At 46.6% G+C, this 22,554-nt stretch overlaps 1 protein-coding gene across 6 annotated transcripts in view; it reads left to right on the forward strand.

Annotated features, from left to right (window-relative positions):
- The window catches only part of mast4 (microtubule associated serine/threonine kinase family member 4), a 67,832-nt gene extending 45,305 nt beyond the window's left edge, over nucleotides 1–22,527 (forward strand). For 2 of the 6 annotated variants that reach the window (XM_029515014.1, XM_029515015.1), the window contains 25 exons: nucleotides 3,275–3,363; nucleotides 6,284–6,353; nucleotides 6,932–7,010; nucleotides 8,373–8,527; nucleotides 8,608–8,683; nucleotides 8,786–8,995; nucleotides 9,257–9,358; nucleotides 9,750–9,882; nucleotides 10,801–10,862; nucleotides 10,984–11,075; nucleotides 11,298–11,506; nucleotides 11,619–11,757; nucleotides 12,164–12,296; nucleotides 12,387–12,552; nucleotides 13,840–13,941; nucleotides 14,635–14,757; nucleotides 14,866–14,975; nucleotides 15,539–15,660; nucleotides 15,930–16,144; nucleotides 16,342–16,542; nucleotides 16,846–17,072; nucleotides 17,529–17,651; nucleotides 17,733–17,869; nucleotides 18,545–18,729; nucleotides 18,817–22,525. In XM_029515014.1, the coding sequence (XP_029370874.1) occupies nucleotides 3,275–3,363; nucleotides 6,284–6,353; nucleotides 6,932–7,010; nucleotides 8,373–8,527; nucleotides 8,608–8,683; nucleotides 8,786–8,995; nucleotides 9,257–9,358; nucleotides 9,750–9,882; nucleotides 10,801–10,862; nucleotides 10,984–11,075; nucleotides 11,298–11,506; nucleotides 11,619–11,757; nucleotides 12,164–12,296; nucleotides 12,387–12,552; nucleotides 13,840–13,941; nucleotides 14,635–14,757; nucleotides 14,866–14,975; nucleotides 15,539–15,660; nucleotides 15,930–16,144; nucleotides 16,342–16,542; nucleotides 16,846–17,072; nucleotides 17,529–17,651; nucleotides 17,733–17,869; nucleotides 18,545–18,729; nucleotides 18,817–22,097 (6,541 nt within the window). In that variant the 3' untranslated portion in view covers nucleotides 22,098–22,525. Of the gene's footprint in view, nucleotides 1–3,274; nucleotides 3,364–3,764; nucleotides 3,891–6,283; nucleotides 6,354–6,931; nucleotides 7,011–8,372; nucleotides 8,528–8,607; nucleotides 8,684–8,785; nucleotides 8,996–9,256; nucleotides 9,359–9,749; nucleotides 9,883–10,800; nucleotides 10,863–10,983; nucleotides 11,076–11,297; nucleotides 11,507–11,618; nucleotides 11,758–12,163; nucleotides 12,297–12,386; nucleotides 12,553–13,839; nucleotides 13,942–14,634; nucleotides 14,758–14,865; nucleotides 14,976–15,538; nucleotides 15,661–15,929; nucleotides 16,145–16,341; nucleotides 16,543–16,845; nucleotides 17,073–17,528; nucleotides 17,652–17,732; nucleotides 17,870–18,544; nucleotides 18,730–18,816 lie in introns of those variants that run through there. The other 4 variants (XM_029515012.1, XM_029515013.1, XM_029515016.1 and 1 more) reach the window with 4 other exon arrangements.
- The last annotated feature ends 27 nt before the right edge of the window (nucleotides 22,528–22,554 follow it).

A 22,554-nucleotide genomic window follows, 5' to 3' on the forward strand; every position in this document is an offset into this window, starting at 1 on the left:
TTTGTTAGAAGATACTGATAACTGATAAAGATTAGTCTCAGAGACCAGAATGATAAATGAGTGATACACTCATTGACTAATTTATTTAGTTTCGAGGCCAGATTGAAAGTTGCACTGCTGATGATCCAAACTGAAACGAAAATGGCTGTAAATATTCGGAGAAGTTAGGAGTTAATGTGTCGTGATCAGTTAAAAATGTCATAAGCTCCCCTGAAATGTGACATCTGACTCCAGATCATCAAACTCACAGCGGCCTAAAGGCGACGTCCGTCCTCGGTGGCTCCGGATACGAACTGCCGTGCTTTTCATCCAAGCAGAAAGTTTTTAAATACTATTAATAGAGGCGTGTGTGTCGCATGTCTGACTTTGACTTTAGGCTTGTCAGCACGGAGCTGGAATTCATGCAGCATCGTGCTTTGTCAGCTCACCTGACAGCTCTGACAAGAGAGCAAAACTTGCGGAAGTAAAAAAGATTAATCATGGCTTTTTGGTGACACGGGTCAGGATGAGACGTTTCACATTCGTCAGGACTCCAGAGAGTTCTGCAAATCAAAAGGCTTTTTGTCTATTTTTTGCTCCCATTCTCACACCCAAAATAAGTAATCAGGCTGAAACCTGAGAAAATTGTCTCTGACAGATTCGGATTGCTTTGTAATAATAAAGACTGCAGTAATGTAGGTCAGCGGAAGATGTGAAGTAACTGTAGGAAGTATAAAAGGAGCGTGAATGACGTATTTGTAACTTTACTGAAGGTATTTTTGTGTGTAATACAACAATGGTTTGATGAGGTTGAGGGTTTAGCCTAAAACCTCGTCTGGATCTGTTCCAGGAATCTCGCACATCTGCAGCACACCATACAACACTGGCCTACTTTCTCCCTATCTTCTTCGCCCAGGGCTTCTTTATCCCCCTCCTCCAATTTAAACCCCTCGCTGTCCCAACACGCTTTTTCCCGCTCGCTCGGTTCTTCTGGCCCCGGAGGTGTCTCTTCCTCCAAAGCTCAGCTTAGCATCAAAGATGACCCGGGTCCGCTCTCCCCAACCTGTGGAGGATTTCTGCAGAGTAATCCAGAGCCAAGTCATTTTAAATGTCTCCGTGAGCGGGACGCTCGGCGCTCTAATAGGGGTCGTGTCGGTGCAAACGTCGGGGCGGGTTGATTGGGCAGCAGTGTGGCATTCTCTCGGCCTAATCCACAGTGAGAGGGTATAAATAGAGCTTGTTAAATCCGATCCTCGTTGACTGAGCACCTGTGTACCAGATATTATTCGCTCCCTCCCCACCGTGATAAATGATTCTTGGCATGTGTCCACACTCCTGATTGCAGGAGTGAGCCCTCGAGTAAACAAGGATGAATGGGATTTCAGTCAAAAAGAGGTTTCCCCCTCTGAAGGCTGACCTCAGCACCTTTTTTGATTTGTTTGGAAATGGCACCTTACTGGTTCTCCTGTAGTCAAATCTCGTGCAGTTATGTCAGCCGCACAATGACCTGCAGGCAAATGATCTTTCTGTGTGGCCGTGTCACATCGCGTCGCACCTTCAGTTCAGAACCCGATCGTGTCTGCGTCTTTGTTTGCGGCCTCCTTCTCTCTCTCTAGAGTCAGGGGAGCCCTGAGCCGTGCTAACAGCTGACTGGTTAATCACCTCGTTTGTCGTCTGCTCATTATCCCATCTGACATTAGCATTTGGCTAATTGATCAGTCATTTAGAAGGAGCGAGGCTTCCTGCGTCTGCTGCTGTTTCCAGCGTTGTCGTTCAATCGATTCCGCAAGTTTGCGAGAAAATGATCAACATCAACACGAGCGCGACAGTCAGCCAGAGGCCACTGCTGCTTTAAAGCTTTGGCTTTCAACTGTTCATAAACATTGGAGTCTCCTCAACCTTTTCGACGACATAAACATGAATGTAAAAAATCATGAATCAGGGGCCTTAAATAAAAGATTTGTGTTCATTAATGTGCGTAAGGGAAGACCTGCTGGAGGCACACATGTGATTTTGTTTTCCCAAAGCCTCAGGTCTGGTTTTGACTTAGTGACATTTAAAGCTTTTAACTGCAACTGCTTTTAGGACATAAAAAAACAGCAAGGTAATGCCCGGTCGATGCTGCAAATGTCCTTCACTTATCAGAGGCTGCATCCTGTTTGTGTGTCCTGGCGTAGTAATCGCAGTCTGAGTCGTAAAGAAGTCTTCACACCAACATCCAAATAACATGCAAGTGCTCGAAAAACCAAACAAACATCAGCCAGCGTACGTCACTCGGGGTAATTTAGCCCAAATGTAATGCTTATATGACATCATTATGTGTCTTATAAAACAGCTGATGTGACGCTGAGGCAGCGTCCGCCTTCAAACCCACAAACTAGAAAATGATTTTGTGTTTGTTTGTTTTATGCCAAAGAGTGAAATTGTTATCGACTAACATAAAAAAAAAAAAAAATCAGCTGGAAGTGGTTCGTTTCTCAGAGGAGGTCATTTAAGGCGACGTCATGGAGTCTCTGACCTTGAAGTGGATTGGTGTGCGTCTCCGCTGATGGCCTCTAATTTAAAAGGATAAACCGACGGACTCAAAGGACGTCGAAGCCACTTCTGCTCTGAAATATTAGATCTTTCTTTTTCCTCTCAAGGTTAAAAACAAACGTTTCTCACAGCCCATTATTAAAGTGACAAACATTTTGAGTTCTTAATGTTCCTTTATGTGCCAATATCTGCTGTATCAGGGGACTAAAACATTATCATCTTAACGTAGATATCATAAAAACTCAGAAATACAAGTTGTGTTTGCAGTAAGTGTAAGAAGAGGAAGCTCTGTTTATCTTATTTCATTCATATAACGAATGTTTTATTTTTTTAACTGTCCAGACAAACAAAGAGAATTCTGATTATCCCAGAAACTGTTCCAAAAAAAACTTTTGTTTTTCTTTCTCATTTTGTTGTTTGCTTGTTTGTTTTTTTCATTTGCTTTTGTTTAGTTTTGTTTTGGATTTTTTTTTTTTTTTTTAAAGAGTTAATATCAAGTGTTTGAAGAAGTTGTAAGGATGTTAAAATTTCTAAAAGTAGGAATTATAACCACATAAACTCAGAAAGGATCTTAAAAATAAAATATTCAAATGTTTTGGTTTCACTGGTATCTGAATATAAAGTCGTGGCTGCTGGTTTCCATAAACCCAGATGAAATGAAGCTGTTATAGGAGGTGGAATGTATTTTCATGAATGACATGTGGTCGGTGCTTTATTTGTCCAGTGTCCTGTCTAATATTTGCCCGTGTGGTTTTTCCAGCTGCAGAACGAGCAACAGGAAAAGCCTGATAGGAAGCGGTCAGTCTTCAGGTTTACCGCGACCTCATTCCCCCCTCTCATCTCTGACAGGTGAGTACACGTGCACTTTCTAAAAGTGTGCATTCGCGGTTTTGTTTCCAGACGTAGGCAAAGTTCTTAATGAAGAATACGGTGCGTTACTTCAACACAAAGACACAAGGAAATGTGTTTTTTGTGACAGCATGGGTCTGGTTGGAGTCCCGGTTCGGGTCCCGCTGACCCTCACAGCGGCTAAAAGAAATGGTTAAATGTCTGTCGTCCTTCCCGTGTGAGCTCGGCTCCAGCCAGCAGGCAGTGATTGTGCTGGGTGAGGAAGTGTAGGCCTGCAGAGAGGAAATGCACAGGAGCAGAGGGAGGGGAGACCTCATTTAACACAGGGCGTTTTATTTCCTGCCATTGGTCAGCAAAAGCACAAGCACAACTCAAGCGCAAATGTTTAGTCTGTATGTAAACCCGACCAGGGGGTCCGGTTTTTACGATGGGCTCGGAGTCAGACAGCCTCAACGTTCTCGCCAGCGAATGCGTTCAGCTCTGGGATGACCTCACACTGTGGCTCAGACGTAATATTGGTATCAAAGGTAGGAAAAACATCCTTTCAGCCCCATTTACTGCTGTGAGATCACTGGACACGCTGACGTATGCGCTTGTGACGCACAATAATTAAGCAGGCTTCGGCACAGGCCTCATCGTTTTTTCCTCTGGATCTCCGTAGGAGCAGGTCAAACCTTCGCTTATAATTCATGCTAATAACTAATACTTACACGTTTTTAATGTTCTTCCTCTAAACAGCTAGAGGAGGATTGTATGTGCAGTCCAACTCCCAGAGCCGCAGGTTCTCATCTGTAATTGGCTGCAATCAAGATTACAGCACAATTACATGAGCGGGATCGACTGTCGTCGTAGCCTGGTCCTTATCGTCGCAGTCGGAGCTTCTGGTTAATTAACTGTTTGTTTCCCGCCTCACTGAGGAATGTAATTACGCCTTATTAATGCGGGACCAGAGATTTGTTTCTACACTATGGATGAGACACACGAAGGGTAATTGGTGCCTTTGAGAAAGTCCCCACAGTACAGTGTGTTCAATGGCCCACACCTTTACGTCAGTTAATTGGGAAGATAAGTGAAGTTAATTTAAGGTTTGTTCAAACACCTCCTGACAATGAAAATTTAACTTTTCTTAGGAAATCCTGTGAGATTTGAAATATCGGTCTGAATCTGAATCTTCACAAAGCAAATAAAAAGTGTTTATGAAACTATAAAAAGGCCTTCAAAGAGTGTTTTCCCCCTCGTAGAGCAACCAGAGGAAAAACAAAAAGCTCCATGGATGACGAAATGGATATCTGGCAAACTGTCAGCAGACGGTGGACGTTAAAGAATGGGCAGAAAATTGGCTGTAAAATAAAAAATTGGGTGGAAAGTTGGATTTCTTCTCTCGCTCTGCCAAATATTTCCCAAAAAACCGTGTTCTAATGAAGCAGCGAGGATCATTACAGCCTCTTTAGCCGAACCAGCGCTGACGTCGTCGGGACGAGAGCCTCCAGAGGACAAAATGTTTGTACGTGTGTGTTTCATGAAGGCATGACAGATCCAAGATGAAAAGATCTAAGCAGTTTGATCATGTGACAGCTGGCCTGGTTTCGTTGGGATCGAATGCGACTTGTAAGAATTTAAAACATTTAAATCTCCCCCTCTGTGTGTTCTCTGATGTCTATATATTCGTTTAATGCAGATTTATTCAGCTGGAGAACATTTTCTCAGAGCTTAAAATCCACGTTATTCCTTCTGCGCTCCCTTCAGATGATCTCTACTTGTCCCGGTTCACTAACTGAGCTTTTATTTTTTTAAAAGGCCCAACTTCTACCTGAACAGACGTTCTGTATGCGTTACATAATATAATAAATAACATTAATGGCTCTACATGAATCATATCAAAACATCAAAGCAAACGCGCAAAATGAAAATGAAATTAAAAAGTTGGTCAGTTCTCCGAAAATAAAATTGAGTAGAGCTGCACATTTCTCCGACTCGTCGAGCTGTTTGAGGTTTACCACAGGCCACATTTACAAAGCAAAGCGCCGTCTCTCGAGCGAGGAGAGCTGGAGGTTGCAGTGCGCTGCCTTCAGGCGTCACGTAGGGCCACGACGGTGACATTTCTGCCTGCTGTGTGAAAACAGGCCGGTCCAATTGTACCGTTTTTCTGATTTCTGCCGACTGCGTGAGGACGGAGATGACATTTGGACATTAATCCAAACGGGCAGTGTGCTTAGCTGGAAAAGGTCCACAACCATGTGCAGTCGGTGGAAATGATACTCAGGAATGAGCTGTGGGTGGTTTGTTTGTTTGTTTGCCTGCTTGCCGACCTAATTTCAAACTCTAATGAAACCAGAGCGCTGTAGGATTTATTACAGATATTAAAAAAACCACCACTTAGTCCTATCTCTCTCTGTGTTAAAAAAAAATGCTCGCTTTTATGTCCTGTTTTGCTTTTTCAGCCTAAATTTGATGATTTAACTGCTTGATACTAATTAGCTGATGTAATGATCTTCAAAATGGATCATTTTGGGGATGTCCTGGTCGACAACATCCCAACCTGCGACCCTCGTATCACAAACAACACTAAAAACACACACAAGGGGTTCTAAGTTATGAGAAGCGGCTGTTTTCTTGAATAAACTGCATATCTTTGGGCCTGGGGCCGTTTTTAATCACATGGCCTTCAGCTTTTGGAAAAAGGAACGAACAATCGATTGTTTAATCCAGGAAATAATGAAATAATAAAAATGATCATTGTTATGAATTAAACTTTAAACGGAGATTGTGTACCTGGATGTTTGTTTTTATTTATCAACGTGGCCATTGAAAATGTGTTCTGTCACACGTCTTTGCTGTGTTGGTTCCAGTCGGATTCTATTCACGCTCTATGAAATTGAATTGAATTATAAATTTAGACTTCTGTGTGTTTTTCTTGCAGGAACAAGCCCACAAGACAGTCCCAGAAATTTCTCTCCTAGTGCCTCTGCTCATTTTTCCTTTGCACGAAGGTAAAACGCCCACAAGGACATTTATTTGACCTGCAGCGACACACAGATAAAAACTTTCAACTTTTAATATTTTCTCTAAATATTGAGCCTTTGAAGTCACAATTGACAGCGTCAATTAGATCTTTATTACCATTTCCCATCATAATATCATGTAATTGTGTATTTTTTATTATAATCCGCAGTCATTGCCTCAGAGCAGACAGGTAACTTCATGTTAGGTTTCTGTGCATTTGTGAAGTAGACTGAAGTTGTTTGTCTGAAGTTTTGTTTACTTTACATCTAATTTCACTTCAACATTTTCTCGTCTCACTTCTGTTTTTTTTGTGTTTTGTGATTTAAAACCCCTCATTTGGAAAAAGAGCAGATAAGGGTTATCAGTCATTCATGACCATGTGATCATCGATGTTTTGAATACAAACATGGATGTTTCCGATATATTTCATTTTTCTAATTTCGCCGATGTGTGTCAGAGACAAACTCACTTTTTCCACTAAAGTAGGAATGTGAATTTTTAATTCGCTCACAGGTTCGGTTGGACTTTGCACTGAGACTGTTTTGTGTGTTTTGTTGTGCGGCAGGACTGATGGTCGTCGCTGGTCGTTGGCCTCACTTCCCTCCTCTGGATATGGAACCAACACGCCCAGCTCCACCGTCTCTGTAAGCTCCGTTTACTCGTTTTTTCTAAAACAGCTAAATCTATATTAAGTTAAAAATAAGGACATTTTCTCTGTATAGAAACTGAAAAAGTAAGAATTTTAAGGACGACTCTTTGTCTCACTGATTATCATTCATGTCCTGCATTACAGAGTAAGTTTACAGATGAATTATCTTCAATCTGTTGCAGATGCTGTTAATTATTTAAATTGGATTTAAAATCTCAGTTCTTCAGTTCCAAAATGTCAAATTGTGATTTCAACATATAAAAAAGAAAACACTCGGCTGCTTAAAACCCAAATTCAGATTTTGCCCGGAGAAGCCAAAGAGAAAGTGAAATGAAAAGGACTTTTTTTTTTTTTTTTTTTCCACACACGTGACCGGCTCAGCGTGCCGATTAGTCTCCTCCGAGGCTGCATATGGAGAAGCTTTGAGAGAGAGAGAGACCGAGAGACCAAAGATTTGTTCCACAGAAAACATGGCTGACGAGGAGGCACACATGAATCCCCCCCCCACCCCCGTTTCACCCACCCGCTCTTATTGTGTCTACTTCCTCCCCTCATTGTCTGCAGCTTTGACCAAACTGTGTTCAAATACGTCGGCTTCAGGAGGCAGACAGAAAACGTGCATGCTGCTCTTGTGCAGACTGGAACGCACATTCGCAGGAAGTGTCGCAGAGATTGGAAATTACCCGTATTGACATTGTGTTTTTGTTGCGTGTGTGTGGACATGTGCTTTTCCTGCCATTCATCCCTCTGTAGAAGGAAGCCTGTTCTCCTTTCTCCAGTGAAATGAGTAATTAGTGGAATTAGCTTCAGGAATCGGGCGTATAATTCAGTTTCTTCGTAACTGTTGGCGACGAACGGATGTGGGACAAAGATTCACCAAAAGTCTGTCTGTCGCTGTGAACGCGATGAGGCCGTAATGTTTCAAACCTTTTTGGTGGTCAAAGTCATGACGCCCAAACAAAACATCTTCCATCCTTCTTATCGTTTATTGAGCCGAGCTTTATTTGGTATGAATGGTGGTGGCCGTTTGGTCTGCACACGGATCGTTTTAATGTCCACGAATGAGGCTCGGGGGTCTAAGTTAAGCTAGATTTAGTATAATGGCGGAAAGAACCCAAAATGAAATGTCCTCATACAAGGACGGAGGCTAAATTATTATTATTTTAAGACTCTGGATAAACAAGAATCCGACAGAAACTGCCACAACTCTGGACCGTCTGTTTTTATTTTTATTTTTATTTTTTGTTTTGTTTAGTTTTTTTATCCGCAAATTAAAAAAGAGAAAAAAAACCTGCCATATCTTTTCTTTTCTTTTTTTTTTCTTTTCATGTTGAATATATATTTGTTTCATTTCCAGTCATCCTGTTCATCACAGGAGAAGCTGCACCAGCTGCCCTTCCAGCCTACGCCTGATGAACTGCACTTCCTCTCCAAGCACTTCTGCACAGAGAGCATCTCCGGGGACGAGTGCCGCAGAGCAACAGCCATGCGACCTCGCTCACGCAGTCTCAGGTACTCGGTCCTCACCCCGACGTGTGTCGTACCGGGTGACGCCGCTCAGACGCTGATTTTTATTTTGATTTGTCCTTCAGCCCTGGAAGATCTCCATCATGTTATGACCATGAGATTATTATGATGAATCACGTCTACAAGGAGCGGTTTCCGAAGGTAAAACTCAAATCACCGTAAGACCCCTCCACCCCCCCCCTCCAAAACTGCGTTGGGCCTTTGATTATCTCACCAAACTTGCACCTCTTGTTCCTCCTGCAGGCCACAGCTCAGATGGAGGAAAAGATTCAGGAGATCGTTCGCAGCAGCTCCCCGGAGAGCGTCCTGCCTTTGGCAGATGGCGTGCTTGGTTTCGCCCACCACCAGATAATTGAACTGGCCCGTGACTGTCTGGAGAAGAGCCGGCTTGGACTCATCACCTCCAGCTACTTCTGCGAGCTCACTGACAAGCTGGAGAGGCTCGTTCAGGAGGTGAGCACGTCCATCATCATCATCATCGTCATCATCAGAGGACGACAGTATATACAGCCGTTCATCTTTCCTTTAGAGAGAGCAACAAAAAAACTTCTGTTCTGTCATCTTACTGAAGAAAGATCAAATCATTTCTTTCTTGCCTTAATAATTATTAGAAACTTTAACCTAAGTTTTTCAAAGATCTTGTTGTTGCCTCTTATTTGTAATCAGTCTGTCATTACATGTGAAGTGCTGACGGCCTGTGTCTTCTCTGGTTAGTCCACAGAGAGGTCAGAAAGCGAGGAGGTAAACTTCATCAGAGAGCTGGTGAAGAAGATCCTCATCGTCATCGCCCGACCTGCTCGCCTGCTGGAGTGTCTGGTAAGATTCATCATTTGCTCCTCCATAATCTGACCTGTCCTCCTGTTCCAGCAGGACAGGTCAGATTATGTCGGAGTCAGTGGTTTTTTTTATTATTATTATTATCGAGAGACATTGTCGATACATTGAGTGGCAGCAAAGAGAAATGTGTGAAGCAAGTGTTTTGTTTTTTTTTTTATGTTTTTATGTTTTAGTCAAATATTTCTCTGAAAAGTTGGTAGAGACCAAAAGTGGAGCTCAAAGAGAGTCAGACAGCCATCAGGTGTTCAGATTTATGTACGATAACGTCAGTCTGTGCGTCGTGTTCTCAACTGGACGTGGAAAGAGCCACGAGTGAGTCAACACAGATTTTGTGGTTGACCTTAATTTTTGGCGCCTGGCACTCTTTCAGGAGTTTGACCCAGAGGAGTTTTACCACCTTCTGGAGGCTGCTGAAGGACACGCTAAAGAGGGCCAGGGCATCAAAACCGACATCCCTCGTTACATCATCAGCCAGCTGGGACTCACACGAGATCCACTGGAAGGTATGCTCACTTTATCATCATCAGTGATACACAACGGGACAAAGCGACTCGCTTCAGGACTAACATATGAATCCAGTATCGCTGTTCCAACAGCATGACCAGAATGAAAACTTTTGCGTGGAGGCTGTGAAGTAACGAAAGAAGCGAAGAGAGAAAAGACACAGTTGACTGACGTCCTGCAGTGAACAGACTGTCTTCTTAATGACCCTCCGTCTCTCCAGATTCAGTTACCAACAACATTCATTATGGCTAATTAGAAAGGAATGGCCTCCCCACAGACCTTATACAGATCCACACCGCCTGGCTCATCAGCCCATCTCCGCGCTCATCCCCCCCGAGTGTCTCCTTCGTTGCTTCGTTCGCCGGCGCCTCTTGCGCCTGAAGCGAACCTGCGACGAAGGGACAGATGTTAAAAAGCGTTGGAAATGTGTTTACAGGCTCTCGGGGGACGAGACAAACGAGTCCTGTGAAATTACACACATGGACTTTGGTGCAGTCGCACATTAACTTAAAAAAAAAAAAAAAAAAAAAAAGGAAAAGAATAGATGCAAGGTGGTTTGTAATGAGTTGGACATGTGTTTGTGTTTCTGCGGCTCTGATTTCCGCCTCATTTATTCTCAATTCAGATTATCTTGGAGTCAGCACATCAGACTTAATAGGTGAATAAAGATAAAGGCTGCACTTTTTGCTTTTGTTTACAGGTTCTGATTTCTCGGCATTCAGCTTTTCTTTGTCTCTAAAATCTCACCTCCTATTTTGTTGGACTGCTTCGTGGCCATTTGATTGTAATTTGAAATACTTTTATTTTATTGACGCTTTAGTCTCCACATTTCTTCCAGTTGTCTTTTAACCTGCACAATAGCTCCCATATAAATAAAACTAGTTTGACTGATGCGTTTCTCTCTCTGTTGTCTGTAGAAATTGCTCATCTGACCAGCTGTGACAGTGGCATTGCAGAAACTCCAGAAACAGACGACTCTGTAAGCGCTCAGAAACGGATTATTGTATTGATCCGCTCCATCTTTACTGCAGTCGCAGCGCTGGAAAACAGATTTTTATCTTTCTTTGTTTGAGTGTTTGTCTCTTCTCTTCGGCCCTCAGTCTCAGAGCCTGAGTACGGCCTTGCGGTGCCGGAGGAAACCCTGTGAGCTGGACTTTGAGATGACAAAACTCATCAGTAACGGCGCCTATGGGTGAGGACACGATGATCTAATCTGCGATTGAAGACGGCTTGAATCGTTTTTTATTTATCTCCCCTCTGCTCGTTTCCTCTCTCTTCCCACCAGATGTTGATTGCAATGGCTATTAAAGCAGATCTGATGATCAATGCTAAATTTTACAACCCGTTCTTTAACTCGTTGCTGTCCTAAGCAGTTCTCCTCCCGCCTGACTTGTAAATCGTTTTTAACGCACAGAGCCGTTTACCTGGTCCGACACAAGGAGACCAAGCAGCGGTTCGCCATGAAAAAGATCAACAAGCAGAACCTGATTCTGAGGAACCAGATCCAACAGGCCTTCGTGGAGAGAGACATCCTCACCTTCGCTGAGAACCCGTTTGTGGTGTCCATGTACTGCTCTTTTGAGACTCGGCGGCACCTGTGCATGGTTATGGAGTATGTTGAAGGTCAGCAGCTCCGTTTTTCATGCTCAGAGGTGGTCAAGGCGTACAAAACTTGTTATAAACGCACTTGTTGTTGTTATTAATCTTATTCACTTCACTTCATTTATCTCCACAGGGGGAGACTGTGCCACCCTCCTGAAGAACATGGGCCCTCTGCCTGTGGACATGGCCAGGATGTACTTTGCAGAGACGGTTCTGGCTCTGGAGTATCTCCACAACTACGGCATCGTCCACAGGGACCTCAAACCAGACAAGTGAGAAAATGTTCACGCTTTTATTTCGTTGTCTTTGAAATTAACAGGAATGTTAATTCTCACATTACTCCTAATTATCCTGAAGTGTTGGCCTCGATAGACAAAAAAAAAAAAAAAAAAAAAAAATCGAATAAATCATGTGTCTGTTGGACCTTGACACAGAGCTGATGACAGCGATGACACCTAATTCCTCCATTATAAAGCGATTATGGCATCAGGCCCAGAATTTCACTTCGGCCCTCTCAGTTGGCCTTTCAATCATTTCCCGTCAGCGTCTCAGAGGGTGAAACCAAATCGTGAGGTCTTGAGTGAAATATCTCTCCCTCTGAAGTCCAAAACATTCTCTGTCTTTCTCTCGCCTGTCATGTGCGAAGCGTGACGTATTTCCTGCCTCTCATCTTCACAGCTTGCTGGTCACGTCGATGGGCCACATTAAGCTCACAGACTTCGGCTTGTCCAAAGTCGGGCTGATGAACATGACCACCAACCTGTACGAAGGACACATAGAGAAGGACGCCAGAGAGTTTTCCGACAAGCAGGTGACTCATACTTAACCGTGCAGCAGTTAGGTTCGTACTAACGCGTCGTAAAGCTCGGTGTGAGTGATATTTTTACCTTCTCCTGTGCAGGTATGTGGAACCCCGGAGTACATCGCTCCTGAGGTGATCCTGAGACAAGGTTACGGGAAGCCGGTGGACTGGTGGGCGATGGGCATCATCCTCTACGAGTTCCTCGTGGGCTGCGTGCCTTTTTTTGGAGACACGCCCGAGGAGCTGTTCGGACAGGTCATCAGCGGTCAGTGTCTCCTCTCCAACACACCTCCTTGATGATTCATTTCTCTTTACAGCTTCTGTAAAGACGGGGGGAAATAAAATGCTGTAATTTATTTATTTCTGACAGTTCAAATCGAATGCAGACGCGTTACGTGTTCTCTGCTGCCAGTGGTGTTTTTCCAGCATCTGGCATGTAGATTCTGTCGAGCACATTAGGGAGGAACTCCCAAACCTCGCTGAGACATGAATTAAACATTTGCAGTGACCACATGGAATTAGCCAGCATGCATATTTCTCAATTTATTGAGGACTGAGATTTCCCTCTGGGCCGTTGGAAAAACAGATGGCACCAAGTGGGTTTAACTTGGCTTCGGACCACAGGCGAAGTTTTGATATCACGATGATGTTACTTCATCCTCCCGTTTCTTCGGGCTGACGGCAGTTTTATGTTTAAAAAAAAAAAAAAAAAAAAACAAGAGCTTTTATCTGTTCGATGGATTGCGTTATGTGGACTTGTGTTGGTAACAGCCGTGGAAATGAATGGCATGCCATGACTGATTTGGTATTCTCTCAATCACACTGTACCCAGCCTCTGAGAGGGGCTGTTAATTAAAAGAGCCACCGTGGCCTCAGGCCCCACATGCATATTCAGCAACTCCCTCCCCAAACCTCCTCCTCCTCCCCAAATTTGATTAAAATGGGGGGACAATCAGCGTGGCGCAGACAGGCTCCCCTGTTCACAGCTTATCCATGAGCCGGAGCTGGCCTCGATTCGTCTGGCTCTGCTGGTGACGCCGTTGGTTAGTTGGTCACAATTAAACAAAGCTAGTTTTCAAATGATCTGCACTCGATGTCATAAGAGCTCAGCAGTATTGATGCTTTTCAACATTTGGATGGTTTGGATGGTCATCTTCGAGTTTCCAAAGAATTGGGAGTAAAAAAAAAAAAAAAAAAGATTGGCTTGTTATATCACACGAGATGTTCTACATGTGTCACCGTCACGTGTAAATGTGTTTAAAATCTGATTTGCACTATTTTAGCATAATATAGAGAGCCTTCAGCTAGCTTACAAACATCAGAAAGCCAGAAACCTGCAATTACAGTTTCTGTCTGCAATGAAAAGCTCAGTACGAAAAGATAATGATGCACTTTGAGCATCAAAGTCACATATCCTGGTCAGAATATTGACTCCTTCCATACATCGATCTCTTTGTCTTCTTCTCCTTTCACTCGTATCTGCATGTATGTCAACAGCTGAGCTTTATGAGGTATCTTTGTTTCAACGTGGCTGCATGCGTTGTGTTTCCAGATGAGATCAACTGGCCGGATGGGGAGGACGCTCCGCCTCCCGACGCCCAGGAGCTCATCACCTTGCTGCTCAGGCAGAATCCTCTGGAAAGAATGGGCACAGGTACGGACACGGAGAGCGAAGAACGTGACACAGCCAGTAACTCGGCCAGGACTCGACAGGCCGCCATAAATTCTGCCGTGACCGTCGGTGCCACCTCAGCACCGCTCATTATTCCAAGTCGCCAGGGAAGAAATTGAGGTCATCCAACGGCAGAGCAGTTTATCCTGTGGCCTACTCATCGCTTCCCTTTGATCAATTGCAATTATTACCTCGCCAGTACATTAATCTGGATCCGTGCATGATCAGGTAGTGTGAGCGTGTCGCTCTGCAGACCGGAGAAGTGACCGTGACCCGGGAAAAAAGCTTTTAATCTGCAGGGATGGGGGGGGGGGGGGGGGGGGTCAGTCCGGGGACAGCTGGACCTCCTTGTTCCATCTAGGTCTCTCAGTCACAAGGCTGCCACTCACAAAGGCCCCCGCTATTCCACCAAAGGTCACAGGCAGGAAATTGTACTGCATAATTTATGGTCATGATATGCAGGTTTGGCCTGCAGCCTCTTGGGAAAAGGAAAACGGAGCGTAAGCATTTCTTCACCTCCTGAGTCTGACAGAGTTCAATGTCGGAGCTACAGTTGTTTTTGTCTTCTTTTTTTTTTTTTTTTTTTTTTTTTTTTCCCCCTGCACAAGCAGTTTCTACAATATTCCTGCATATTATATTCAAGCTGTAATTCATTTGTATTTGCACCGTGTACAGGCGGAGTCACTGAAGTTAAGCAGCATCCGTTTTTCCACAACCTGGACTGGAACGGGCTGCTGAGGCAGAAGGCGGAGTTTATTCCTCAACTGGAGTCTGAAGACGACACCAGCTATTTCGACAGTGAGTGAACGTGAAATAATAATTAATGCCATGTGAAAATGGAGTAAATAAGCCTGAGGTTTGTCTGCAATAACAATTAAAGGAATATAAACTTCCCATCCTTCCCAGCTCGATCCGAGAGATACCATCACCTGGAGACAGAGGAAGAGGACACCAACGATGAAGACTTCAACGTGGAGCTGCGGCAGTTCTCCTCGTGTTCTCACAGGTTTTCAAAGGTGTGTCCCGCATCTCCCCTCTGGTCTCCGACAAACACGTCATCTTCAGAGCTGCCACAGACGTTAGTGATGTAAATTAGTTGATGCCCTCGTGAGAAAGGAAGAAAGGAGGCATTTCATATAGAAATCTGTGTCCGCCCAGTATTAAACGTAGATTCCAGCATTATATATTTTCCAGTTTGGTTTTTTTATACATATGTTTTGGTTTTTTTTGGGAACACGGTTCACAACACAGTCGTACAAGCTGAGAGTCATTGTGGTGCTGCATTGCAGTATGTTCCCTTCTCACATCATAACAAAGCAGCGGGGTGCCTCAGAGGAAGTGTTGAGCTCTGCTCAACTTTCCCCTCAGCTGCACCTTTACTCCGCGTTAACGCTGACAGCACGGCAGTCACGGTCTCCCCTCTGCTACCTGCAAATGTTCAAAACCCTCCCAGGTCACCACTTAGCAGTTATACAGAAGAACTACATTCATTTTTTATACGTGCAGCTTGTTTCCGAACAGGGTGTTGCATTTAAAGCCTGCATGTATCAGGATGAATGATTGCTTGCGTGTTTGTCAGGTGTACAGCAGCTTGGATCTGTCTCGTGGACATCTGGAGGAGAAAGGAGAGACGGAGGAGAAGAAGAGCGAGAGCCCTCTGACTGTGGACTCCCTCAGCTGGACGCCGGACTTTGCAGAAATGTACGCGAGCCTCCGTCTCTCATAAACACGAAACAGCGTGATGTAGAGGTTAAACACGCAGCTGAGCATCACATAAAAAAAGAAGGCTGACTGGCTTCTCCGCCTGCAGCAGCAGAATGTGATTGCTGTTAGATGTTGAATTAAATCTGTAAAGATACTGCACATAGTTTGAGCTCTTCATGGTTCAAACTGTCTTAATGAGCTCATCTGACGACTCAGTCATCTGAAGGCGGAAGCCATCTTATTGTATTAATTTGTTTTGCCTCCAGGCCGTCGTTGTCCCACTCGACAGACACAGACAGTATGAGTCAGGGTCCTCGCCCCGGCTTGTTACCGAAGTTTGCCATCTCAGCTGAGAGCGAAGGAGATGAGACTTCGGGCCTCGGAGACCCCAGTAAGGTCTCCTTCTCCATCGCGGAGCTCCCGCAGGACGAGCCTGATGCCACCACTCCGGGCAGCACACACAGTGGAGCCACACTCTCTGGTAGGAAATAATAACCTGCGTTAGAAATGATTGATGCTTCTCTCATGATTGCAGATTGTGCTAAGTTACCCGGCTGTTGTAGATTTATATTTTCCCAGCAGGTTACTCTTGTTTCACAATGAAAAACGAATCCAACTCTTTCTATAGTCGCTCAGAGCTGTGTGCTTTACTCAGTACACACCTTTTGTAATAATCAGGGAGCTTCTCAGAACATCTGGACCAGCTGACGCCCAGAGGTGAAGGGGTGGAGAGCCCTGACGGTACCAGTCAACCCTCCGTGGAGCAGGCCGCTCAGACTTCCTCCCTGCGGCCGGAGAGCGCTGCAGAGAAGAGCGGAGCTGTGGCCAAAGTCCCAAAGTCCGTGTCGACTGGTGCCCTTTCCCTCATGATCCCTGGAGGTGAGTCCAAAGAAAGCCCATCGATGCACAGAATGAACAGAAACATGATCCCATCCAGTGAGGTAAAGGTTGAGGCATATCAGAGCACCAGACTATGAACGAACGATGTGAAAGAGATGAGGGCGTGAAAAATGGGCCCAAAGTGACACCTGCTGTGAGTCTCATTTCACAGAGCAGGTAGCCAAATACAAGCTGCTGACAGAGTGAGCAGGCCGGGCCGGAGCAAAAGGTCTTCACCGCTGGGAGGCAGAAAATCCCATTAGCAATAAGAGAACCCACTAAGGTTGTCTTTCATCTCTCCAGATATCTTCGGAGTGTCTCCGCTGGCCAGCCCCCTTTCTCCTTACTCCCTCTCCTCGGACCCGTCCTCCCGGGACTCCTCTCCGAGCCGGGACTCCTCCCTCTGCACGGCCAACCCGCGGCAGCCCGTCGTCATCCACAGCTCGGGGAAGAAGTTCGGCTTCACGCTGAGGGCCATCCGGGTGTACGCTTGTGACGGCGACATCTACACCGTCTATCACATGGTCTGGGTGAGGATTTCTTCAGCCTGCAGGAGGCCGGCTGCTGTCGGATTAGTTATCTATGAGGTCGATTTCACGCCTGACCTGTTTGAGCCAGTTAAAATAAAATCCGCTGATGTTGGCTCATGCTGTGAAGGTGAAGAACCAAACTGAGACTCAGAGATATGCTCTTGCTCAGCTCCCATATAGAATCTGCTCTTTGTTTTCACACCACAGAAAAATGGCTCCAAGTAATACAGCAACCAGAGTAACTGTCTCTGGAATATTACAAAATGAAAGACCTCCGTGACACAAAAGGTCCAGTTATTAAACTTCATAATCTTCTATTTCTTTGTGAGCTCTTTTTAAACACCATAGAGGAAATTGATTCTTGTGGTGTGAGAGAATTGTATTCATGCAGAGATGTGAGTGGACCCTGTGAAGAGAAACGCATCGTGATAAATACCCGTTGTGTCTCTCCATCAGAATGTCGAAGATGGTGGACCAGCACATAAAGCAGGACTCAAAGCCGGAGACCTCATCACACATGTCAACGGAGAGCCGGTCCACGGTCTGGTCCACACTGAGGTGGTGGAGCTGCTGCTCAAGGTAAATTGGAATTAGCGCATCTTGAAAATTTTCAAATTTTCAAAAATCCTCTCGATACGAAGTTGTGTCTTCTTCCTTCAGAGCGGCAGCAAAGTGGCCATCTCCACAACGCCCTTCGAGAATACCTCGATAAAAACCGGCCCAGCCAGGAGGAACAGCTACAGGAGCAAGATGGTCAGATGTGCCAAAAAGCCAAAGAAGGAGAAGACACCAGAAAGGTACGACTTCTTCACACAGCAGGGCGATTTTAACACATTAGACTGACAGCTTTAATGAAGCCAAACTGTGTCCGAGTTTTTTCCTTTTCCTCCTTCCTTCCTTTGTACCTTGGAGGTAAGTGGCTCGGCGCCCAGAAGCCTGATTTGTTTTCAAAATGTGCCCTAAAGGCGAAATGTCAGTGAAACTTTATTGAGGGCAACAGGCTGTCAAGAAATACACAGAAGTTTTGTGTGAGAGGCGAGTGAACGAGGAGAGAATAAATTGTCTGGATGTTTTTGTTTGGAGTCGGCCTCTAGGGGGCAGATGAACAACGCTGAACATTTGAATGTGTCGACTGCATCGGCAGATTTTCTGCTTCTGGAGGAAGGTGCAAAGGAAACATATATAGATACAGAACATAAAGAACCTGTACGCAGAATTTACTGATTATATACAAGTTTGTCTGGAAGGCCAGGTAAGTGTGTTTATGTCGCACCAGAAACACATTAATAATCAATTTATAATCAAACACTCAAATAGATTAGTAGTTTGAATCAGAACGGGCAAATGCACAAGGTAAAAGTTAAATATTAACATTTGAATGGACACCGGGGATGTATCATAAAGACAACCAGAAAGATTTTCTCGTTCTATTATTTTAAATATGAACTGTTTCTTGTTTTGTCTTTTCCCAGGCGACGCTCCCTTTTCAGACGTTTCGCCATGCAGCCGTCCCCCCTCCTGCACACGAGCCGCAGCTTCTCTTCTCTCAACCACTCTCTGTCATCTGGTGAGAGTCTCCCCGGCTCCCCCACCCACAGCCTCTCCCCCCGTTCCCCCACCGCCGCCTTCCGCCCTGCACCAGATTTCACCCAGTCAGGTGGAGGTCTTAACTTACTTTGAGGAGCCCGACTGTCATTTTATTGTGTATGATAGTTTAACATCCTCTGTCCTTTTTACCTTCCAGCTGGGAACTCCTCGCAGAGCAGCTCGCCCAGCTCCAGCGCTCCAAACTCCCCCGCCGGCTCGGGCCACATCCGCCCCAGCACCCTCCACGGCCTCGGCCCCAAACTGCCGGGTCAAAGGCTCCGTCAGGGGCGCCGCAAGTCTGCCAGCAGCATTCCCCTCTCCCCTTTGGCTCGCACGCCTTCGCCCACCCCCCAGCCGACGTCCCCCCAGCGCTCGCCCTCACCTCTTCTGAGCGGACACTCCGTTTCCATTTCCAAGACGACCCAGGCCTTCCCGGCCAAGATACATTCCCCGCCCACCATCGTGCGCCATATTGTCCGTCCCAAAAGCGCTGAGCCGCCTCGGTCACCCCTCCTGAAACGGGTCCAGTCTGAGGAAAAGCTGTCCCCGTCATACACGGGAGACAAGAAGCACCTGTGTCCCAGAAAGCACAGCCTGGAGGTGACACAAGAGGAGGTGCAAGATGAGGAGCTGAGGCCCGGGGAGCGAGACTACACCGTCCTGCAGAGCGTGGAAGAAGCCGTCTGCGAGCCGCCGGCCGTCACCCGTGTGCGACCCGTCGAGCAGGGCTGCTTAAAAAGGCCCATCGGTCGCAAATTGGGCCGGCAGGAGTCTGTGGAGGAGCTCGACAAGGAAAAACTGAAGTCCAAGATGGTTGCAAAGCGACAGGACTGGTCGGAGAGGAGAGAGTCTCTGCAGAAGCAAGACGCCCTGCGAGAGTCTGACTCATCTCTGATGTGCGGCGACGACAGGGATGAAAGCTTTCTGGTCCGAGGCCAAAACAAATCCCAGAGCAACCCTGAGTGCAGCCCTCTGGAGACCAAAGCTGCCAGCACCACCCTGAAAGACGTTCTGTACAAGAAACTCACCACCCGAGTCTCTGAGGGCATCAACGAAGCTTCTGGTGGCAGCAGCGAGAGTGACGGAGGACTCAGAGCTCTCTGCTCCATCGGCCCGGAGTGGCAGCACTCCAGGCAGGGGAAAGACAACATGAAGCCAGACCGACTGGACTTCAAAGCTCCCAGCATCGAGTTCACCAGGAAGAGGCTGTCGTTTGAGGAGCGAGAAGACTGCATGTGCCGTCTGTCTTCTGGCCTCCACGAGAGCCTCCACTTTGGCTCCACCAGGTCCAAGAGCCTGCAGCTGGACACGGCCATGCCTCTGGGAGGTGTTCACTCCACCCCCGAGGGGCTGCCCCCAAAGCTTTTCTCAGGCAGAGGAGAGAGCGCCGTGGAAAAACTGCAGCTCATCTCCTCGGCAGAGTCTCCCCTTCGAAAGACGTCGTCCGAGTATAAACTCGAAGGACGCCACGTCTCCTCTCTCAAACCTCTGGAGGGAACGCTGGACATCGGCCTGCTCTCGGGGCCCCGAGTCTCCAAAACAGAAACTTGTTTATCAAAAATGATGGAGAACACGTGCGACTCTGTTTCTGTGAGTCCTCCAATTTGGCTTCAGAGCCCCACAGAGAGGCAGATCACCATCCCCCAGCTGAAAACTGCAGACAAACTGAAGAGCCCCCTGACTTGTTCCCAGAGTCCCGAAGCTGCGTATTCTCTGAACAGTATCGTAGTAAATAACGCAGCTGCAGAAATGAAAATCAGCACCAGTGATGAGAAAGCACAGGATAGACTCTGTGAATCATTTAAGGCCCCGATTACCAAAGTGGAGGCCTCGTCCTTTGCTATGAAACCAGAGAGCAGGACCAGCATGAAGCCCTCCTCATCACTGGCTCATGAACATAGAGGCCCTCGTCACAGCTCCCACTTCTCCTCCTGCGGAAAAACGCCTTCCATCCGGGAAGTCAGCAATGAAGATCAGGAGGATGAAGCGGAGCAGCAGGAAGTCGCCGCACACGTTTCATCACAAAGCCCCAAAACAGTCATCCCTTTAACGTCACCAAAGCCGGAGGCAGACGTAAAGACTCGAGCTGCGGCTGCCGGTGGCGCGCTAACCGTGTCGTTGAAGCAGAATTTGGACACGGGTCAGCGTCAGAGCAGCGAGCAATCAGTCTCTGAGGTGAACTCTGGATCTGTGCACGTCCAAGATAATCTGCCTTCAAAAAAGCAGCTGCCAAATACAGGACCACAGGTTTCTATCACACCAATATCTGGAGACGGCTCTGACAGATCGGCTGTGACGGCGGGCATCAACCCATGTGCTGCACTTCCAAAGCTGGAGCTGAAAAGAGACGTTTCCTCTGCAGCAGTCACTCTGAGCCCGAACAAAAGAGGTAAAACGGAGAGCGGCGGCACGTCTCTGCAGAAGAAGGAAGATGCCGTAACACAAAAGACGAAGAGTAACGTGAAAGATCCAGAGCAGCTATCCAAAAACTGCCCGGCTGAAAAAGCACAACACAAATCATCCCATTCAGAACACGGCAGCTGTAAAAGAGAAGACGCTGTCAACGCGGTGAAGCACAAAGTCGCCGCTTCAAATGAAAACAACGTGAGTCCCAAAAGTAAGTCCAAGGCCGACTCACAACCTGTGCTGCACGGCGCCGCAAAGGCAGAGCGGGAGACTAAAGCTCCCGAAGTGAAGCCTCACAGTGCAGCTGCCCCCGTCTGTGTTCGGGGAAGTCCGAATTCAAAACAGGAAGATCCGACTTCCGGATCTGAATCCACGCTTGCATCTCTGACCGTCCAAGTAGCCCATGACCTTAAACGGAAAGACGCCCCGCCGCCGTCCGCCGGAGCTGGCGTGAAACGGGAAGAGCTGACGCATCCTTCCTCTGTAAGAGAGACCCAGCTCAGAAGCTCGGTAGCAGCCGCATTTAAAGAAAGCACTGACGCAAAGCCCAAACCTCCGTCTCTTAAAACTGTCGCTGTCGTTAAACATAAAGACCACCACGATCCGAAACCAAAAGTCATGAACTCCCCTCCGCATCAGCTGCAGCAGCTCAGGAAGGAGCCATCAGACGTCCCATCTCAGGCCGATCCTCCGTCGGTACCGCCGAAAACTGCCCCTGGAGCCGCCGCCGTCGCCGTCGCCCAGGAGACGGCAGCCAAGGCCTCCAAGGAGGCTCCCAAGCCTGAAGCGCTCAGTCACAAAGGCCCAGACGGCAAGCAGGCGTCCTCCGGCCGGAAGGAGCCGGCCGAGAAGAAGAAGAAAGAAACGGCTCATGACGTCCCGTCTGCACAGAAAAACGCAAAGAAAGATGCATCCAGAGCTGCTCCCGCCGCGCAGAAGGACACTTCGGACAAAGATGGCGGCGGTCGCAAGCAGCAGCAGCAGCAGAAGGAGCAGAAGGAGCCGCCCCGAAGTTCCTGCAACAAAAAGTAACGAGGGAAGAGAAGAGAGTTCACCGTGTTAGACATGTTTTGTGCGAGCATCATCACGCCGCCGCCTCCTTTTTATTTATTCTTTTGTTTTGTTTGAGGACCGGGCAAGCTGTTACATGGTAATAGGGAGGTAGGTGTGTGTGTGTGTGTGTGTGTGTGTGCGCGCGCGCGCGCGTGCGTTTAAAAAGGACGACATATGACAACACGTGGAAATATTTCAAGGTGTGAATGTAGCCAGCCACTCGCTGACGGTTTCTGGTTTTTGGTGGGTTTTTTTTCTTAATTCAGTGATTTTTACTTTTAGCTGAATGAAGTTTTGTTTGTCGGTCGCAGAATGCTTCGTGCAATCAGTGTGGGAGGGGCCTTACAGACGGGGAGACGTACTGAGTCGGTGCCATATGGTTGTTTTTTTTTTTTTTTTTTTTATTGCACTCTTACTTCTCGATTGAAGGACCTGA

Source organism: Echeneis naucrates, chromosome 12, assembly GCF_900963305.1.
Source record: "Echeneis naucrates chromosome 12, fEcheNa1.1, whole genome shotgun sequence".
NCBI lineage: Eukaryota > Metazoa > Chordata > Actinopteri > Carangiformes > Echeneidae > Echeneis > Echeneis naucrates.